General features: G+C 32.7%; 1 protein-coding gene across 1 annotated transcript; it reads left to right on the top strand.

The window, feature by feature from the left end:
* The first annotated feature begins 486 nt into the window (after nucleotides 1–486).
* On the top strand, nucleotides 487–17170 carry LOC145317601 (uncharacterized). The gene is made up of 7 exons (XM_080158745.1): nucleotides 487–508; nucleotides 7225–7347; nucleotides 7900–7957; nucleotides 12988–13415; nucleotides 14041–14149; nucleotides 16362–16447; nucleotides 16771–17170. The coding sequence occupies exons 2-7, from the start codon at nucleotides 7245–7247 to the stop codon at nucleotides 16869–16871; spliced, it is 885 nt and encodes a 294-aa protein (XP_080014871.1). The 5' UTR covers nucleotides 487–508; nucleotides 7225–7244; the 3' UTR covers nucleotides 16872–17170.
* The last annotated feature ends 742 nt before the right edge of the window (nucleotides 17171–17912 follow it).

Raw genomic sequence — 17912 nt, 5'->3', positions numbered from 1 at the left:
ACCCCCCCCCCCCCCAACCTACCTTATATCCACTGAGTGAGTATGCAAGAACTGTGTGTCTCAGAGTGGAGCTTACTGGTTGTCCATATTCAGGTAATTAACATTATTAATGCTTACACACAAAGTGCCTGTTGATCAATATTAACCCCCCCCCCCAAACCTATTCCCACTGAGCGAGTATGCCAGAACTGTGTGTCTCAGAGTGGAGCTTACTGGTTGTCCATATTCAGGTAATTAACATTATTAATGCTTACACACAAAGTGCCTGTTGATCAATATTAACCCCCCCCCCCCAAACCTATTCCCACTGAGCGAGTATGCCAGAACTGTGTGTCTCAGAGTGGAGCTTACTGGTTGTCCATATTCAGGTAATTAACATTAGTGGTGCTATCACACAAAGTGCCTGTTGATCACTATGAACCCCCCACCCCCCATATCTTATTCCCACTGAGTGAGTATGCAAGAACTGTGTGTCTCTGAGTGGAGCTTACTGGTTGTCCATATTCAGGTAACCATCCCCCCCCCCCCCCCCCAAATATTTAATCCCTGCCGGGGACCCTAACAATTCTACAATTAGTTGGAACTAAAACCTCGGGTACTTGTCCAAACGTTTTGACCAAAATTTATAATCTGCAGAATGGGTGCAAATTATGCATTTCATAATTGGGGATGTATTTCGATGCTGTAAGTAATGGTGCAAAAAATGGGGACAAATTTCAAATTGTTTTGACGTCATACCCCCATCTCTTTTCGTGGGGGTTTCTTTCCTCCTTCCCTTTTCTTTCCCTTCACTTGTGAGGTAAATAAATCAGCCCCGTCAAATCAATTTGAAATTTGTCCCCATTTTTTGCACCAATACTTACAGAATCACTTGATATTTTGATTAACTGTTCGGAAGTGAAGGCCCACTAATTTTAACAAATACCAAATTAACAATTACCATAAAAAATGTCAATTGCAATACACTTTATTATTATTTGTGGACATACTTAGATTTAATCCTCAAGTGAAAACAAAAAAGGTACAATTTTGTGAGAAATGATTGTTTTCGTTCCATCTCATTTTAAAAATATTTAAAGCAAATTTAATTTGCACTGTTTTGGATGTATAAAAAAAAGTTTAACAAGACGTTTGAAAGGTTAAAAAAAATCCTATCCTCTGACATTCAAACAAAGAGCTACAAAATAAATATTTATTTTTTGTAACAAAATCCCATGACATTTAGGAACATGGACTCATTATAAGTATTTATTGCCTTTAAATTGGTTAACTTACAATAAAATTAAATTGGTTCCAGGACAAACACAGGAGTGGACAAAAAAAGAAGTGTGTAAAATATTAAGTTAAGTAAGTGTTTCTACACAGGTAAGATTAGGATACTATATGAAAATACAAATAAGCCCACCCCCCACAGGGTTTAGGCATTTAAAAAAACCTATAATGAGGTTTAAAATAGGTTAGATTAGGTTAAGATTCAACTCCGACGTTTGTCCGCTCCTTCGTTTGTCCAAGGACAATTAATATATTAATAGCCTTTTGCTGTGTATTTTTGCCTGGGACAGACCTAATAAAATAGGAACACTGACAAACGTACTAGAGGACAAACGAGCTAGTGCGACAAACATACTTGAAATTCTAGGGGACAAACGTGCGAAGACAAGACTTTTGTTTCGCTGTTCAAAATCGATGGACAAGATTCTGAATCTTGGAGTTAAATTTTTTACGAAAGCTAGTACAAGGGGAAAAAATATACCTGGGGACAATGGGCTGTTTATTACACAAGTCCCCAAAGTTTTATAATAACGTTTTTATAATCGTTTGCTTAACAACTTTTGGGTTTTTTAGTGAATTTTGATTAGTTGATTTATCAAATTAAGTGTCCAAACGTTTCAACCATTAATTGTAATATACTTAAGGGATAGTATTATGCATCATAATCGGGGATGTACATCAATTTATCGGCCATTGTCTTATCCCTGAAACAATCCTGCCTTTAAAAAAATGTTTATCCTTCTGTCAACACACTGCATATTAAAATGTATTATTCTTGCCAGCTTAGCACAAATAAATGCAGAAAACATAAAATAGACTTACTCAATAATTTTCATTTAGCAAAAAAAGCTGAAATTTTTCCTCTGTTTCTTAGCTAAGTATTAACAGAAAAATCAATTATGACCAGCACTAATCTTTTTATCTATGTACTAAACGTTAAAATCCTTATAATATAGTAATAGGATCTCTATGTAACTGTCTGTGTGGACCGGATAATTTTGCTAACCGCTGAACCGATATGGTTCTCATTCTCAAGCGCCTAGGAAGGTTTATAACTATTTTGGGGGAGAGTACCACCACCTTCCCAAGAAAAATAGCAAATAAGCCAACAAAAAATATAACTAACCCCATCTAGCGGCCGTAAAATATTTTTCGTAAACAGCTGATCTTAACATAGATTAAAAAGAAAAGATTTCACGTGCCCCCCAAGAGGCCTCTAGGGGCGTAGTCCTAAGTAATGTTCTCTGAATAATATTTTACTTAAATTTGATATGGAACTGCTACCCCCTAAAAAGCCACTTCCGATAAATGTTGAGAAAACAAGGATGACAACATCCATAAAAGCGAAGCACTGAAACGGTAGGACAAACGGACATTAACACTTGTATAGTAACTGAACTGAAAAATCGGAACATAAATGTATAAATGTCGAATCAAAATTGTAGGTAAATTTGTTGAAAAACTGCTTTAAAAAAAGATAATGTTTATGGACATACTTACATTTTTGGACTTGATTATAGAGTTGCTTCGCTTATAATATTGTTCTTTGTTGTCCCAGGAATCAATATACCAAAAATCAGATCAAACGGATAATTAAAACACTTGAAAATTTGTTGTTAAAAAAGTAGAAAAATCAACATGTTTAAAATGGACGTACGGACATTCTGGTAATGATTATAGAGTTGCTACGCTTTCTAAATCGTACCCAACTACTACAGGAATCATCATACAAAGTTTGAAATCGATAGGACAATTCTAACATGCCTAAATTAACGAATAAAAGCTATCTATCTCGGACGGACGGACGTACGGACGTACGGACGGACGGACGTACGGACCGACCCTAATTATAGAAAAGCTTCGCTTTTAAAAAGGAACTATAAAAAGTATAAATTATGAGCAGGTCTATTTTAAAGCCCTGGCGCCTTCTTATAAAACTTTTTTCAACTTTTATGGAGCAATAAAAATTGAACCAAATTGTGGGAGAGAGTTTAAATGGCAATTAAAGAATAAAATACAACTATACACAAATGTATTCGCAAGCCTTTGAAATTGCTAGATTTATTTTTTTGCACATATGTTTTTTTTCTTTGTTGCAAAGCTATTTTTAATTGTATATTTGTGCTACTGCTTTAGGCATTTATGCAATAAATATTCTAAATTTGTAATTTATAAAAAAAAACTATTTATGCTCGTGCCATAAGATTAATAACACATAGAAGCTGAAAACACAATTTGCTTTATTCTAGATATTGATAATACCTTTTTTACAGATAAAAGATTGGTCATTTTTACGCCTAAAGTAAATCCAAATACTATTGACTTCCCAGTTTTGAAAGAGGCAAACATCTCGTCAAATGCATTAAATTCATTGAAACAAAGACCTTCATTGAGTGTTTTTATGTGGATAATTCTTCCCCCCCCCCCCCCCAAATTTTTTATTCAAAATTATATAAGATTTACCTCTCCCCATTTGCATTTGACAAACAAAACGATGAACTTTTTATCCCTCTAAAAATAGCTTATAAACAAATGCATATCTAAAAGTATTCTATTTTATATCACTTAGTTAAACTTAAAGTATTTTTAAATTTTTTTATTTATTTTTAAAGTCCTTTTTTCTATTCTATATGATAAAGTAATCAACAACTGACCACTGAAAAATAATAAGAAATAAAACCAAAAGCTGCATATTTTTCTTATTTCCTATTTGTTGGATAATTTGTCACAGGAAAAACACAATGACTTTTTTAATGCAAAATACAAAACAATTGATTACACATTGAAAAATATGAATGTTTTTTTTTCTTAATTGGTAATATCCGTGTATTTTGTATGAATATAATTCATGTTATGTTTATTTGATTGTTAGTTAGCTACTCTTTTGGTTATTTTTGGATCATTGAAGGGAATTTTAGTGGCAAAATTAGGGAAATTGCATCTTTCTTTCTTTTTGCGTTTTGGAAGGGGTTGTATGTAATATACATAATATCGAAGCTCTTAAGCCAGATGGTAGTAAAAACGAACATTAAAACTACTACAGGATGGCGTTTAAGGATTACTAGGTTTTTGTCAAAAAAAAGTTAAAATTCTGTATGTTTTAAATGGACGTACAAACTTTCTGATAACGTTTATAGGGTTGTTACGCTTTCTAATTGGTACCTTACTGTTATAGGAATCATCATGCAAAGTTTGAAATCGATAGGACACTTCTAACATGTCCAAAATAACGAAAATAGCTAACCGTCACGTACGCACGGACGTATTGACCCTAATTATAGAAAAGCTTCGCTTTTAATAAAAATTGAGCTGTCTTAATTGTGTAGCAAGACAATTGCACATAACAATTTGAAGATATTTTTGTCACACAATAAAATTCTATTAATTTGTCAATTATGTGCCAGGTATGGGGCATGCTGATATTCAGGGCTCGGCAGCAGTGCATACACCTCAAATGTAATCCAGTTTGTGTGCAAATAGATTAATCATGCAAAGATGGATTGTCTGTTTAGGAATAGGTTTAGACATCTAGCTGAATTTTAAAGTTATGATATGACGTTTTAACTGAGGCTTATACGCGACTGATGCGCGGCTGCCGAGCCCTGCAGTGATTTTTATACATTTAATTGTTATTGCCTTCACATGCAATATTTACAAGGGCTCGCGAGTCGCCTGCCGATTCAAATTGTTAAAAATAGCTTGGCTATATCTTGAAGAAAGGCGTCAGCTTCCGATTTTTTCAATTTTTCAAAATTGCGAGTTTTCGGTTACAGTTTTCACACTTTTACGTCTTCTGAATAAAGAGGGGGAAGGGGTTAAATAATTGTACGTCCCTACCCCTTGGACCCTATATCGACTTTCAATTGGGTCTTTAAATATCAGCCAATAATATCACAAATATATTAACACAGCCAAGTCGTTACAGAAAGCAATTTGCGAGCAGACAAAAAAGGTCCCCAACACTGGATCGGTAGATGTCTTGGCTATACATCTAAACTTAATACATTTAATGTAGTTGCACTTAAAAATTATGAAAAATAATGCGGCTACCGAGCCAAATTTCTAAATTCTTTTTTGCATAGTTTTATTACATGCCATTTAAGATCTTGGTTAGAAAATTTATATTATTCATCAAAACGTTGGTTACTTCAAATTAAATATTTACCACCTAATTACATATGGGGTGGTGCACAGAGATTTAAAAAGGTAAGTTAAATGTATTCTTTAGGCGTAAAGGATGTTTCCTTTTAAAATTTTGTCAAGAGAGTTAAAAAATACTCCTAAATTATGCATCAGAAATATTTCATTATTGTGAGTGATTAATGGAAACTAAATCTTTTAATAACTGGTCATTTTTTAGGAGATAATATTCTTTAGATTAGAATCTAAACTTTAGATATATAAATAATCAGAGTAAATTAATTTAGGGAACGTTTTTAATTTTCTTTGGTTAAGGGAAGCATTTTGGAGTATACACACCCACACCCAGCCTATACTACCCTCAAAAGCCGCCCCAAACTTTGAATTTAACCGCAACCAAGTGACTAAAGGCGCGATGGACAAACCCTGAATGCTACGTAAAATGTAAATCATAACAAGGATGACAACATCCATAAAAGCAAAGCACTGAAACGGTAGGACAAACGGACATTAACACTTGTATAGTATCTGAACTGAAAAATCGGAACATAAATGTATAAATGTCGAATCAAAATTTTAGGTAAATTTGTTGAAAAACTGCTTAAAGATAGGATAATGTTTATGGACATACTTACATTTTTGGACTTGATTATAGAGTTGCTTCGCTTATAATATTGTTCTTTGTTGTCCCAGGAATCAATATACCAAAAATCAGATCAAACGGATAATTAAAACACTTGAAAATTTGTTGTTAAAAAAGTAGAAAAATCAACATGTTTAAAATGGACGTACGGACATTCTGGTAATGGTTATAGAGTTGCTACGCTTTCTAAATCGTACCTAACTACTAAAGGAATCATCATGCAAAGTTTGAAATCGATAGGACAATTCTAACATGCCTAAATTAACGAATAAAAGCTATCTATCTCGGACGGACGGACGTACGGACGGACCGACCCTAATTATAGAAAAGCTTCGCTTTTAAAAAAGAGTCATATGGTATACAAACATAAACATGGAATTAGAGATATGCGTATAATCAACATTACTCATATATACGTCGTATGTGTGTGTATCCTGTATATAGGAAGATGTGAAATCAATGGATGTAGATTAAACGCGGATATTATGACATGGAAAAAGTTTTCGTTAATTTAGCCTGCCAACATGGAACTCTATTATTCGTCTGTGTGTTCATTCAGTAGGAGGTAAAGGGAATGAAAGAGGGAAATCGTTATTTTAGCCCGCTACGAGTTTCACTTGATTAGAGAACATGAAAAACTGGTATAAGATCCAAGTAATAATATATCCGTTGTAAAATCAATGTACAACGTGGTCTTGAATTTTCAAGTAATCTTTGCATGGGTACTGCTCTGGTATAGGCTATCAGTAATAAGACATGTCATCGTTTGTCCTCCTTTGAAAAGACCAAACCCTTCAATATATCATTCTTATTAATCTAACACATGAGTTAAATCTAGATGGTTAAAAATATCCTTCCTACTATAGATCTATTTTAATAACTAGCGGCTATGCCCCTAGAGACCCAGAGACTTTACATTTTAGTTTTTGAAAATATTGTGAGGTTGGATCAAGTTAAATTCCCCCTAAATATTTATAAAACTTCCCTGGACCTATAAGAAGCTTCACTATAAAGGAGGATAATATCGGTTCGGCGGTTAGCGAGATCCTTCTCGCTACAGGCAAAAAAATCTTACTTCTTTATATCATAGGATTAAACAATTTTGCCTATTTATTTCTTTAGTTATATATATTTCTTTAAATATCAACGTTATTGATTAATTATTTTAGGAAACTTATTGGCATTACTGATGGAGGCTAGTGGAGGAGGCGGAGTGGAGGATCTAGAGGCCTTGTATCCTCTTTCAAGAAGTGAAGACTCTTCCATTAACCTGTACCTGGCCGTTGCAATAGGTAATACAGCAAATTTTAATAGAAATAATTTTTTATAAGTAAAAAATTAGCCGATAAATTGATGTACAATGTACAATACATCCCTATTGATGATACACAAAATTACCCTTCTTTAGATTACAATTATTAGTACAATCAACTTAATAAATCAACCAATCAAAATTCATTAAAAGTCCCCAAAGTTTTTAACCAACGAATGGGAAAACGTTAGTGTAAAAATTTTGGGGACTAGTGTAATAAAAAACAAAATGCCCCCTTCCTGAAAACAACCCACCCTGAAAATGTATGGGATGGGTTGGATGTGTTTGAAACTAATACTTTATGATGATTATAAATTAGCTAAAATTTTATTTGTTAAAAATAGAAATTTTGTATCATGGAAAGAAAATGAAGTTGCGGGTTTCGTCGTATTTTCACAGTAGCTTTTCTCATGTATCTATCATCTACGGGGGCTCTAACTGTGGGGAAATTATTAACATTTACCTAACCTAAAATAGAATTGTATTATATCCATCCATGCCCCCACAAAATAACAAAAATTCTATTGTTTAGGTATATTTGTGACAGTGATATGTGCTTCAATTGCAGCAGTGGCTATTGCTATTTATAGGTAACATTTTAGAAGCTTTTTGTTGTTCCTATGAGAAATGACGTATTACCGGCCTACCATTGGTCAATAAAAACTTTTGGCCTGCCATTGGTAATTTAGTCTTTGTATTGGCCTATCATTATTAATTTGTATTGTATGACGTCATTTTTTATAGGCATTGTAAACAGCTTCCCTGTTTTAACATTTATACCCATTGACGTTAATGCACGTGGGTACCCCCCCCCCCCCATACATATCAATCTATATATATGACAAATGACATCAAAATTGCATTAAAGATATTAATTTAATGATTCGCCAAAATTATGTATGTTCGTAATTCTAATTCTTTGCATACATATTCTTTAAAGAGTAAAGAATTATTTATCGCATGGTATTATAGACAGCTTTCCGCGGATATCAAAAGGAAAAATTATAAGGTTAAAACCAGTTTTGTTAGCCCCGAGGGGCCGAAGGCCCAAATCAACTTGTATTAATTTTATGTTTTTATTTTAATATTCTTAGAAACATTCTGTTATATGATGCTATACATGGGTTTTCAATATTGCTAAAAACCAGTTCTAATTCAGCGGATATTAATCGGCTTCGAAGCCATACTGAAAAGAATCATTCCTTTTGATCATAAATTTATTATTCTCAAAGTGTCCGGTTCTAATCACGACTCGTTTGTAGGTAAAGAAGATTATTCAAAATTTTACAAATGTTTCAACATCTATTTTCTTTTTCTTTTTAAAAGTCTAACTCTTGCTCGCTCAATTTATGTTACAATTATATTTTTTAGTCCTTTCTCTAACTGTTGTTGATGCTTGCATAATAGGGCGGGTTCATATCGGAATTGGACAAAAAGGGGATATGCAACAGATAAAATTAACCTTAAAAACATTTCTGACCGAAAAAGAATTTTAAGAAATTGAGTTTTAGAACGCGACCACTAAAAAATATATTTGATTACTTATTAATATGCAAAGACGACATTCAAAAAAAAATTTTGAATCAGAACTATGGCTTCATGGTGCTCCCTGGAAAGGCCTAGAGGAGCTGAATCAGGAACTTTTGTCCGTTTCAAAATATCTCGTTCCTAGCCTTAAAAATCACTAAAAAAACACATTTTTTAAAGGTTTATTGAGAATTGTCCAATTTGTAGAGGTTTTTTAGATTTTCTCAGGCTAGGAACGAGATTTTTTGAAACGGTCAAAAGTTCCTGATTCTACTCCTCAATGCCTTTCCTGGGAGCACCATGAAGCCATAGTTCTGATTCAATAAATTTTTGACTCCCATTTACAAAGAGCTATACAATTGAATGTCTGGTCGTCAGCGGTTTAAGACTTAGGATAAATTTTAAATCATCCATAGGTGTATTATACTCATACAAATCATATGCAGATCCCCGCTTTGGCTTCAGAAAAAAAATGTCCAAAATCGACCCAACCTATTGCATAAATAATGCTTTATCTTCACTTGCATCATTATACAAAGATTTATCCTATTATATAAAGTTATCATTATCTTATGTCTGTAGCTTAAGATTGATATAACAACTGAACCGATTATGTTCTCCATTTTTAGGGAATTTTTACATAGGTCCCGGGATAGTTTTAGGCTATTTCATATTTAGATTTAAACCTTAGGGTGGTTTTACGCTACTTTTCTGCCTACTTCTTACCCTTTTGAAGACAGAGTCCCTAGATGCTAGGGGCATAGCTGCTAGTAGTATAAATTTAACTTGAATTTCTGTCTAAGGTATCTAAAACTTACTTACGGAAACAAACTTAATTATGTAAAGTTTTGCTTTCAATAAACTTTAAATTCTTTTTTAGATCAGAAATTAAATATGAGCTTCTCATAAAAATTAATTAAGATTAATATTTACACAATCTGTCAAATTTTGATCAATTACATTTCAAATCACTCAAATTTAAATAAATTTACTTCACCAAAAATTTTAGTCTGCGGCTGTAGTTATTAAATCATACATTTATTTTCTATAGCACAACTACTCTACATCTAGACAGGGCAATCCGTGCGTCCAAACGGTATTATGTCAATGTGTAAAATTGCTAATTGACAGATTTTTAAAATTACCTGAGTTCTTCAACAAAAATAAAGAAAACGAAGTTTTATTGATAGAGCCCTCAAAATTATTTTTAAAACTATTATAAAAACGCTTTAATATTTTTTTTCCACTATATAGTTCTATATGTTCATTGCTTACTGTGAGTTCTAATACTGTTCGCTAATTATGGAAATACGTGTCCTTGCTTTATTAAAATACGATTTAAAAAATACAAGACTTTAAAAATTCATTTGATACATGATTTTCATCAAATCATGTTTTTAGAAGCGAAGCTGCTCTATAATTTGCTTTGTCTGTCCGTTCATAACAATATGACGGAAAGTAGGATTTACTTGGCTATTGTTTAAGATAAACATCTGAAATTTGTTGTGAGGATCCGGCTGACCAATAAAAATCAACTCAATAACTTACTTTGTCCCTTTGTCTTTAAATAATTACGAGTTTATTATTTAAATCTATTGGCTTCGTTACTTGTAGATGTTCTCATCCTTGTTTTATATTCCCTTGTGTTCATTTGGAATGATGTTATTTTTATAACAAGGTGATGAAATAATATATTAATATTATCAACATATTTAATAATGATAACATAAAATATGATCATTAATTATGTATAATTATGTAATCAAGAAAAATTAACAACACATTTGTTTATGTTTTAAACGAGGCACAATGTACTAGAGATTAAAAGGAAGATTTTTATAGTGCCTATAAAAAAATGACATAATACAATACAAATGACCCTTTATTAGCCCAATACACAGACTAATTTACCAATGGCAGGCCAGTATACATTTAGATTGACCAATGGTAGGCCAGTATGACTTCATTTTTAAAGGCACTATAAAAAGCTTCATTAAAAGTGACAAAGCGAGTAAGGGCATTATAAATGGCTGATAAAATACCGTTTCTATCAATCTTTTGAGTACCTCTATAACTAAAACTAGCAGCTACACTCCTAGAAGCCTATAGGGGCACCTAAGGTGGGAGGTCAAACCCACATTTTCCATTCAAGTTTTTAAAAAAAAGATAAAAAGTATTTTTATAGGAGGATTGAGATACCTTCCCCAAAAAATAGTTTTAAAAAAACTTCTCTGTAAAGGAGAACCATATCAGTTCAGCGGTTAGTGAGATCTTTTGCTACAGACAAAAAAGTTATATAATAGGATATATTTATTTTAAATCTGGACCCAATAATAAGACAGAAAAGATAAATAAGTCGGCGACTTCTTTCTAGTAATTTCATGCTAATTTATCAGGATAAAAACAGCCCAAGAAAATTTGTTTAGAAAACCTGAAAACGTCGATAAGATAAATTTGAATGACTAAAGGGTCACTGCTTTATTCCCAGGGATAAGACAACGGCCGATAAAGTGGTGTACTTCCCCAATGACTTTTTACAAGATTTACTCCTTCTGTAGATAACAATTAGTTGTTAAAACGTTTGGACACTTAATTTAATGAACCAACCAAGACAAATTCAATAAAAGTCCCCAAAGTAAAGTCACAGAGTAAGAAAACGTTATTATAAAACTTTGGGGACTAATGTTATGAATATCCCAATGACCCCTCCCTCCCTGTATATTCCCCACATACTTTTATTTTGTATAGCACAACTACTCTTAAAGTCATCTTTATCAGGCTGTATGTTCGTTATGTCCGTTTAGACCTCGTAAAATACATGACCAATCGTTCCACAGTTTTCGATTTTTGTAATGGTAGGTTTCATGCTATTTCAAGGGAGGAGCACAACACCTTTCCTTGGATAACGTCACAAGAAAAAAATATTTTTAAAAAGATAGATAAGGGGGTGTCCCATACCCGTTCGAGGGGGGATGGGAGTTAAAATGCTTGCACTAAAGTTATGAACGTCCCTTGCTTTGTAAATATTCAATTTCAATCTTTTTTTATTTTCCAATTGTTATCTTTTTCTGAGCTAAAAAGATTTTATGTGTATTCGACCTTGTTTTATTTGTTTGTAACTTTTTTAAAACAAAAACAAAAAATGAGAAAATTAGAATATTTGTAATATATCTTGTTATGTTATCTTTTTAGTAGAGAAACTACTCTTATAATTTGAAATTGATGTATGTCCGTCCGTCCGAAACTGTTAGCTCGTTTCGTTAATTTAAACATGTTAAAATTGTCATTTAGATTTTAAACTTTGCATTATGATTCCCATTACAGTTACGTACGATTTAGAAGCAACTCTATAATCGTTACAAGAATGTCCGTACGTCCCTTTAAAACATGTTGATTTTTTATGATATATAATTATCCTATTCATCTGATTTTTTTATTTTGTTTCCTATTTCAACAAAGTACAATGTTATAAGCGAATCATCTGTACAATCAAGTCCTAAATATGTAAGTATGTCCTTACACTATTCTGAATCAAAACGATTTTGCAATAAATTTACTTACTATTTGTTTATATTTATAAATTTATATTCTGCTTATTCAGTTCTAACACTCTACATGTGTTTGTGTTCGTTTGTCCTTCTTTTTATATTGGAGACCTTTGCTTTTATGGATATTGACATCATTTTTAGTATATATTATCATCCTCACAAACGCTTTAGTAAAAACATCTTTAGAATATTTGTCTCAAATACTAGTTTCCTCCCTTAGCCCAAGGAGCTGCTAAAATATAAAAAGATTGTAAAATATTCACTCTGTAGTATCTTTTTTTAGATATTATATTGTTCTAACACCAAATGATTAAATGGCCGCTGAAATATAAGATTTTACATAGCAGCAAGTAGTGCCTATTAAAAATTGACGTCATACAATACAAATGGCCAATGAGAGGCCAGTATATATTTTACCAATGGTCGATTACAATGTATACTGGCCTATCATTGGTCAAATGTATTGCATGACGTCATTCTTTATGTGCACAAAATGCTACTATTACTATTTTACTACTATTAACTAAAAATATTGATACTTTTAGGAGCAGAATTCAATCGAGAAAACCTTTCATAACCACCTCCCAGTATAATTTTGTGACCAGTGCCCGTGAATCAAGCATTCCCAGTGATGACCCGTCCTCTCTGAACGGTCATGTCACTCTGATAAACAACACCCTGGACTATGGCTACGGGATAACAGTTCCAGGAAAGTTAGGCGATCACAGCGGTCAATCCAGAAAAGAATTGTCTGACCGGCCGGCAAAAAATATGCTGTTGACAAACGGGATAACAACAACTATAACAACAGCTAGGTCGGCTGTTGGGGACAGTTGCAGCTCCAACAGCTATGTTTCACACCTACCGCCGATTTGTAACAACAGCAGCACGAGCAGCGGTGGCCTACAACATCAGTTGGAAGGTCAGAATTCCAAGAGAACTAGGTCAAGAAGCGCCAGACCAAGGATTCCAGGTATAAAGATTTGTCCAGTATTGCTTCGAAACCGGTTAATATCCGGTGGATTAGAACTGGTTCTCAGCTATACTAAAAATTATATATAGCATCTAATTTTAAACAGTTTTCTACGAATATAATTGTACATTTTTATAATCGCGGAAAGCTGTTTATGAAAAGATGCAATAAAAAACTTTTTTTAAAGTTTTACAAGTGTCACTGAAATACATTTTGTTATAAAAATAATAAAAAATAAAAATTTAAAATAAACCCTTAGTTAGTCTCATCTGAGTGTAGCTATTTTGTCAGCCTGCAAAAATAATTTAAAAACTCGATATAGCCGCCGACGACAACTTTTTTTTTATTAAATTTCGCTACTTTAAAGAGCCATACTCGGTGAGGGTGAGGTAATAAAGAGTAGCTTCCATTAGACAGCGGGTCAAGTCATAATGTACTTGAACATGAAGCTAGTTGGCCCTAGTGGCTATATAAAAGTGTCTCGATCTACTTCATGACTACTTAGGTCCAAACACCTACACACACGCACCAAAAGAGAAATATATCACAATTACATAAAGCATATATATTTCTAAAAGTCATTACCTTACCCTGATCTGTAATAAAAATAAATGTTTTTTACAAGGTGTGGGACAGATAAACGGTAACTACATGGTGCGCAGATCATCTCTGGATGAGCGGGGAGGATCTGGCGGCTCTGTTTCATCAGCTAGATCAGCTCAATCTGTTACAAGGTAAAACTTTTCATTTTACTCATAATTTACCTCGCATTATTAATCCTCTGTAATACACTAGCTGCTTCCTTTAGGAAAGGGTTGGGTATGTAAGAAAATAGCCTTAAACAGGGACATTTGGTTACTTTTTCACTTTTTTAAGGATGGGGTTGAATTCCTTATCCCTCACCAGTGCCTTAAAATCAGCTCAGAATAAATACATAGTTTTGCCAGAAAATTTACCCAAATTATTTCTGCGATTTAGAATAAATTTGTTTATTCAAGTAAAAAAAATCAGATGCATAGAAAAAATATTTAAGATTTGAATTAATAAAACTGTAATGTTTGAAAATATGTGCTTAAATTTGCTAAGAAGTGAACTGCAGTAGGCATTCATTTAGTAAATATTCAGCACAACAGCCGTTAAAAATAATTCACTTTCAAATCCCCGTGACTTGCTTCACAGGGAGGGAGGAGACATTGGACTGTTTATTACACAAGTTCCCAAAGTTTTATGATAATGTTATCTTAATCATTAGGATAACAACTTTTGGGACTTTTGATTGGTTGGTTCATTAAGTAGAGTGACCAAACGTTGCAACATCTAATTGTAATCTACAGAAGGGGTAATTTTGTGTATCATCATTTGGGATGTACATCAATTTATCGATCATTGTCTTATCCCTTTAGATCCCTGCTTGCTTCATGTATCAAATATGTGTTAGTATAGCTTTAGTTTCCCCCCTTTGACGTATTAGAACTTCTTGCTTATAAAAAAATGACGTCATGCAATACAAATGACCAATAAAAGGCTAATACACAAACTAAATTACCAATGGCAGGCAAGTATGACATCATTTTTTATAGGCACTATAAAAAGCTTCGGCGTCTGTATGTTTTTAAAACTCAATATTTTCCCATTAACTGTTCAAATTTGTATTGTGTTATAATCCTCTAAAACGTTTTTCTTTCTAAAGAGGTTGTCTTTTTATTTTATAGTACCTAAATTGATTTGTAAAAGATAATGATGTTTAAACACTGTTTACTGAAAACCCTTGAAAATCTAAATTTAAACAAACATATGCTAAAGCACTTCATTGAGAATTACAATGAGGGGGAAAGTGAAATAATTGTTTCGCTACAGGAGCGCAGCTACTCTATATAATAATTGTCCGTTCATGCATATATCCTATTAAAGTACAGTAAGGTTTTTTTTGTCTGAAGCTTAAGTTTTTAATAACTACTGAGCTGATTGAGTTCTCATTTTTAAGGAACCTTCACATAGGTCCAGGGTTGTTTTATGCCAATTAATTTTTAAATTAAAGTCTTTGTATGGTTTTAGGCTATTTTCGCCCCCTTCATATCAATAACGAGCCACTAGATGCTAGGGGCGCAGCTGCTAGTAAGCTATAAATCAAAGAATATCAATTCCTAGACGCTTATTTTTTATGTCATATTAGTGATTTATAGTTAATTGATATTTGAGACTTTTTTATTTTCACTTTTCAACAAAAATGTTGTTTACTTGTCACTGCTGCACTACTTGTAGACATAATTGTTCTTGTTTATTTAAGTTTTAGACAAACATAGGATTGACCACAACAATGAACAGATAAAATAGAAAATGTTTCAAACACAATTCTACTAGTTGTATGCAGGGTTTTTTTGTATAGGCTGGGTTACTGAAATTTTGTCTGAAAAAAAAGACGATTTAAGCTTCAATATTACAATATAAATTGTAAATTAGTCAATCCTTTCACTGTGGGGCACCTAGAGAATACTATATCTACTAAGATTTTTATTACCTTTACTTAACCTAACCTAAGATATATGTTTTTTTATTTCAATAAGCTTCTTTGTGATCCATATGCTATTTACAGGAAATAGCTAGTTACACCTTCAAAGCACCTTTTTAATTTGTATAATTCTAGGCCAGTTGAGAATACAGAGTCAAATTATTATAATCTGCAAGGGTTACACCATCACTTTAATTTGTATGATTCTAGGCCAGTTGAGAATACAGAGTCAAATATTATAAATCTGCATGGGATACACCATCACTTTAATTTGTATGATTCTAGGCCAGTTGAGAATACGGAGTCAAATTATTATAAATCTGCAAGGGATACACCATCACTTTAATTTGTATGATTCTAGGCCAGTTGATAATACAGAGTCAAATTATTATAAATCTGCAAGGGATACACCAACACTTTAATTTGTATAATTCTAGGCCAGTTGAGAATACAGAGTCAAATTATTATATATCTGGGAGAAAGAAAACTCAAGACATCAATAAATCCCAAACAGGGTTCAGAGGTATACAATTCTTTCATTTTTACTTTTTTACCGTCAAATAAATTTGCCCGTATAGTATATATAACAAATATATAATGTATATAACAAAATGTAAACAAAAGTTTCTGTCTGCAAAAATTCCCTTTTTAATTTTGACGAAAAAAGGGTCAGCTGGACCATCCAGATATACTCTGTCTATTCTTCAAAGAGCCTCTTAAGCAGTGGTGTCCAGAGAGAAGGGGAGGTGGTTTTAAACCCCACTTAAATAAAAATCGAGGTGTGTTTATTAGAGACGACATTCTTTTCTTGTATCTTTTTGTCAATAAAACATAATAATTTTTCAGAAAAAGGAGATATAATACGCTTCCCCCTACAGAATGCTGGGAAGCCAGCATTCACTAGGAAGAACAGGATACAACATCCACCTACTTCAGATGAAGATTAAAAGTTTTCCTAATTGGAATTTTTTTTATTATATTTTTTGTGGCAGGTTTATTTTTATATAGGATCTAGTGCAGTTCACTGTAATGTATTTCAAAAAAAAATAATCAGAACTTGAAGATTATAGTGCCTATAAAAAATGACGTCAAACAATAAATTACCAATGATAGGCCGATACACAGACAAAATTACCAATGGCAGGCCAGTATACATTTTAATTGACCAATGGTAGGGCAGAATGACGTTATTTCTATATGCACTGTAAAAAGCTTCAAGAACTTTAAAGGCTGCTATAGTTGCCAAACGGTTGAACGGTCGTGTAATGTTCACACAATAATAGCAATTTGGGAGAAAAATTGTTTGACCATTGCCATAACTCTAATTTTTACTCTTACAAGCTACCAAAAATACATTTTAGTAAAATAAAGCGATGGATGATCTAATTATCTTCATTGAACTATCCCTTATTGTATATTTTATTCCAAATATTGGCATTAATATATTATTTGTCTTGTTGAATTTATTTCAAAGAGATAATAAATCACGAAACCTTTTAGGTATAAATTATGTAAACTCAAAAGTGATAACAGTTATTTATCGTATTATAGACAGCTTTCCATTGATATTAAAATGAAAAATCAAAAGTTTGAAACCAATTTTGTTGGCCCCGTGGGGCCGAAGACCCAGTCTAACGAGACTGGTATTAATTTTATGATTTTTATTTTCATATTCATGGAAAAATGTCTGTTATTCGAAGCTATACATGAGTTTTCAGTATGGCCCAGAACCGCTTCTAATCCACCGGATATTAAACGGTTTCGAGGCCAAACCGTAAAATTGAATTTTGGATCAAGTCAGATATATGGAGTAGATTATTGGATTAAACCCAATCTTGTCGGCATCCGGATGGCAGACAAAACTGGAATTGATCAATTTTCCATTTCACTAAACCCTGACAACTGTCATTAAAACCATATTTTAAAAAGCACTATTTTTTTACCTCTTCCAAAATAAAACCTTTTAACAGTAAAAATAATGAATGAAT

Source organism: Acartia tonsa, chromosome 4 (genome assembly GCF_053477335.1).
Source record: "Acartia tonsa isolate MP-2025a chromosome 4, ASM5347733v1, whole genome shotgun sequence".
NCBI classification, from domain to species: domain Eukaryota; kingdom Metazoa; phylum Arthropoda; class Copepoda; order Calanoida; family Acartiidae; genus Acartia; species Acartia tonsa.
This window is presented reverse-complemented; position numbering and strand designations above follow the sequence as displayed.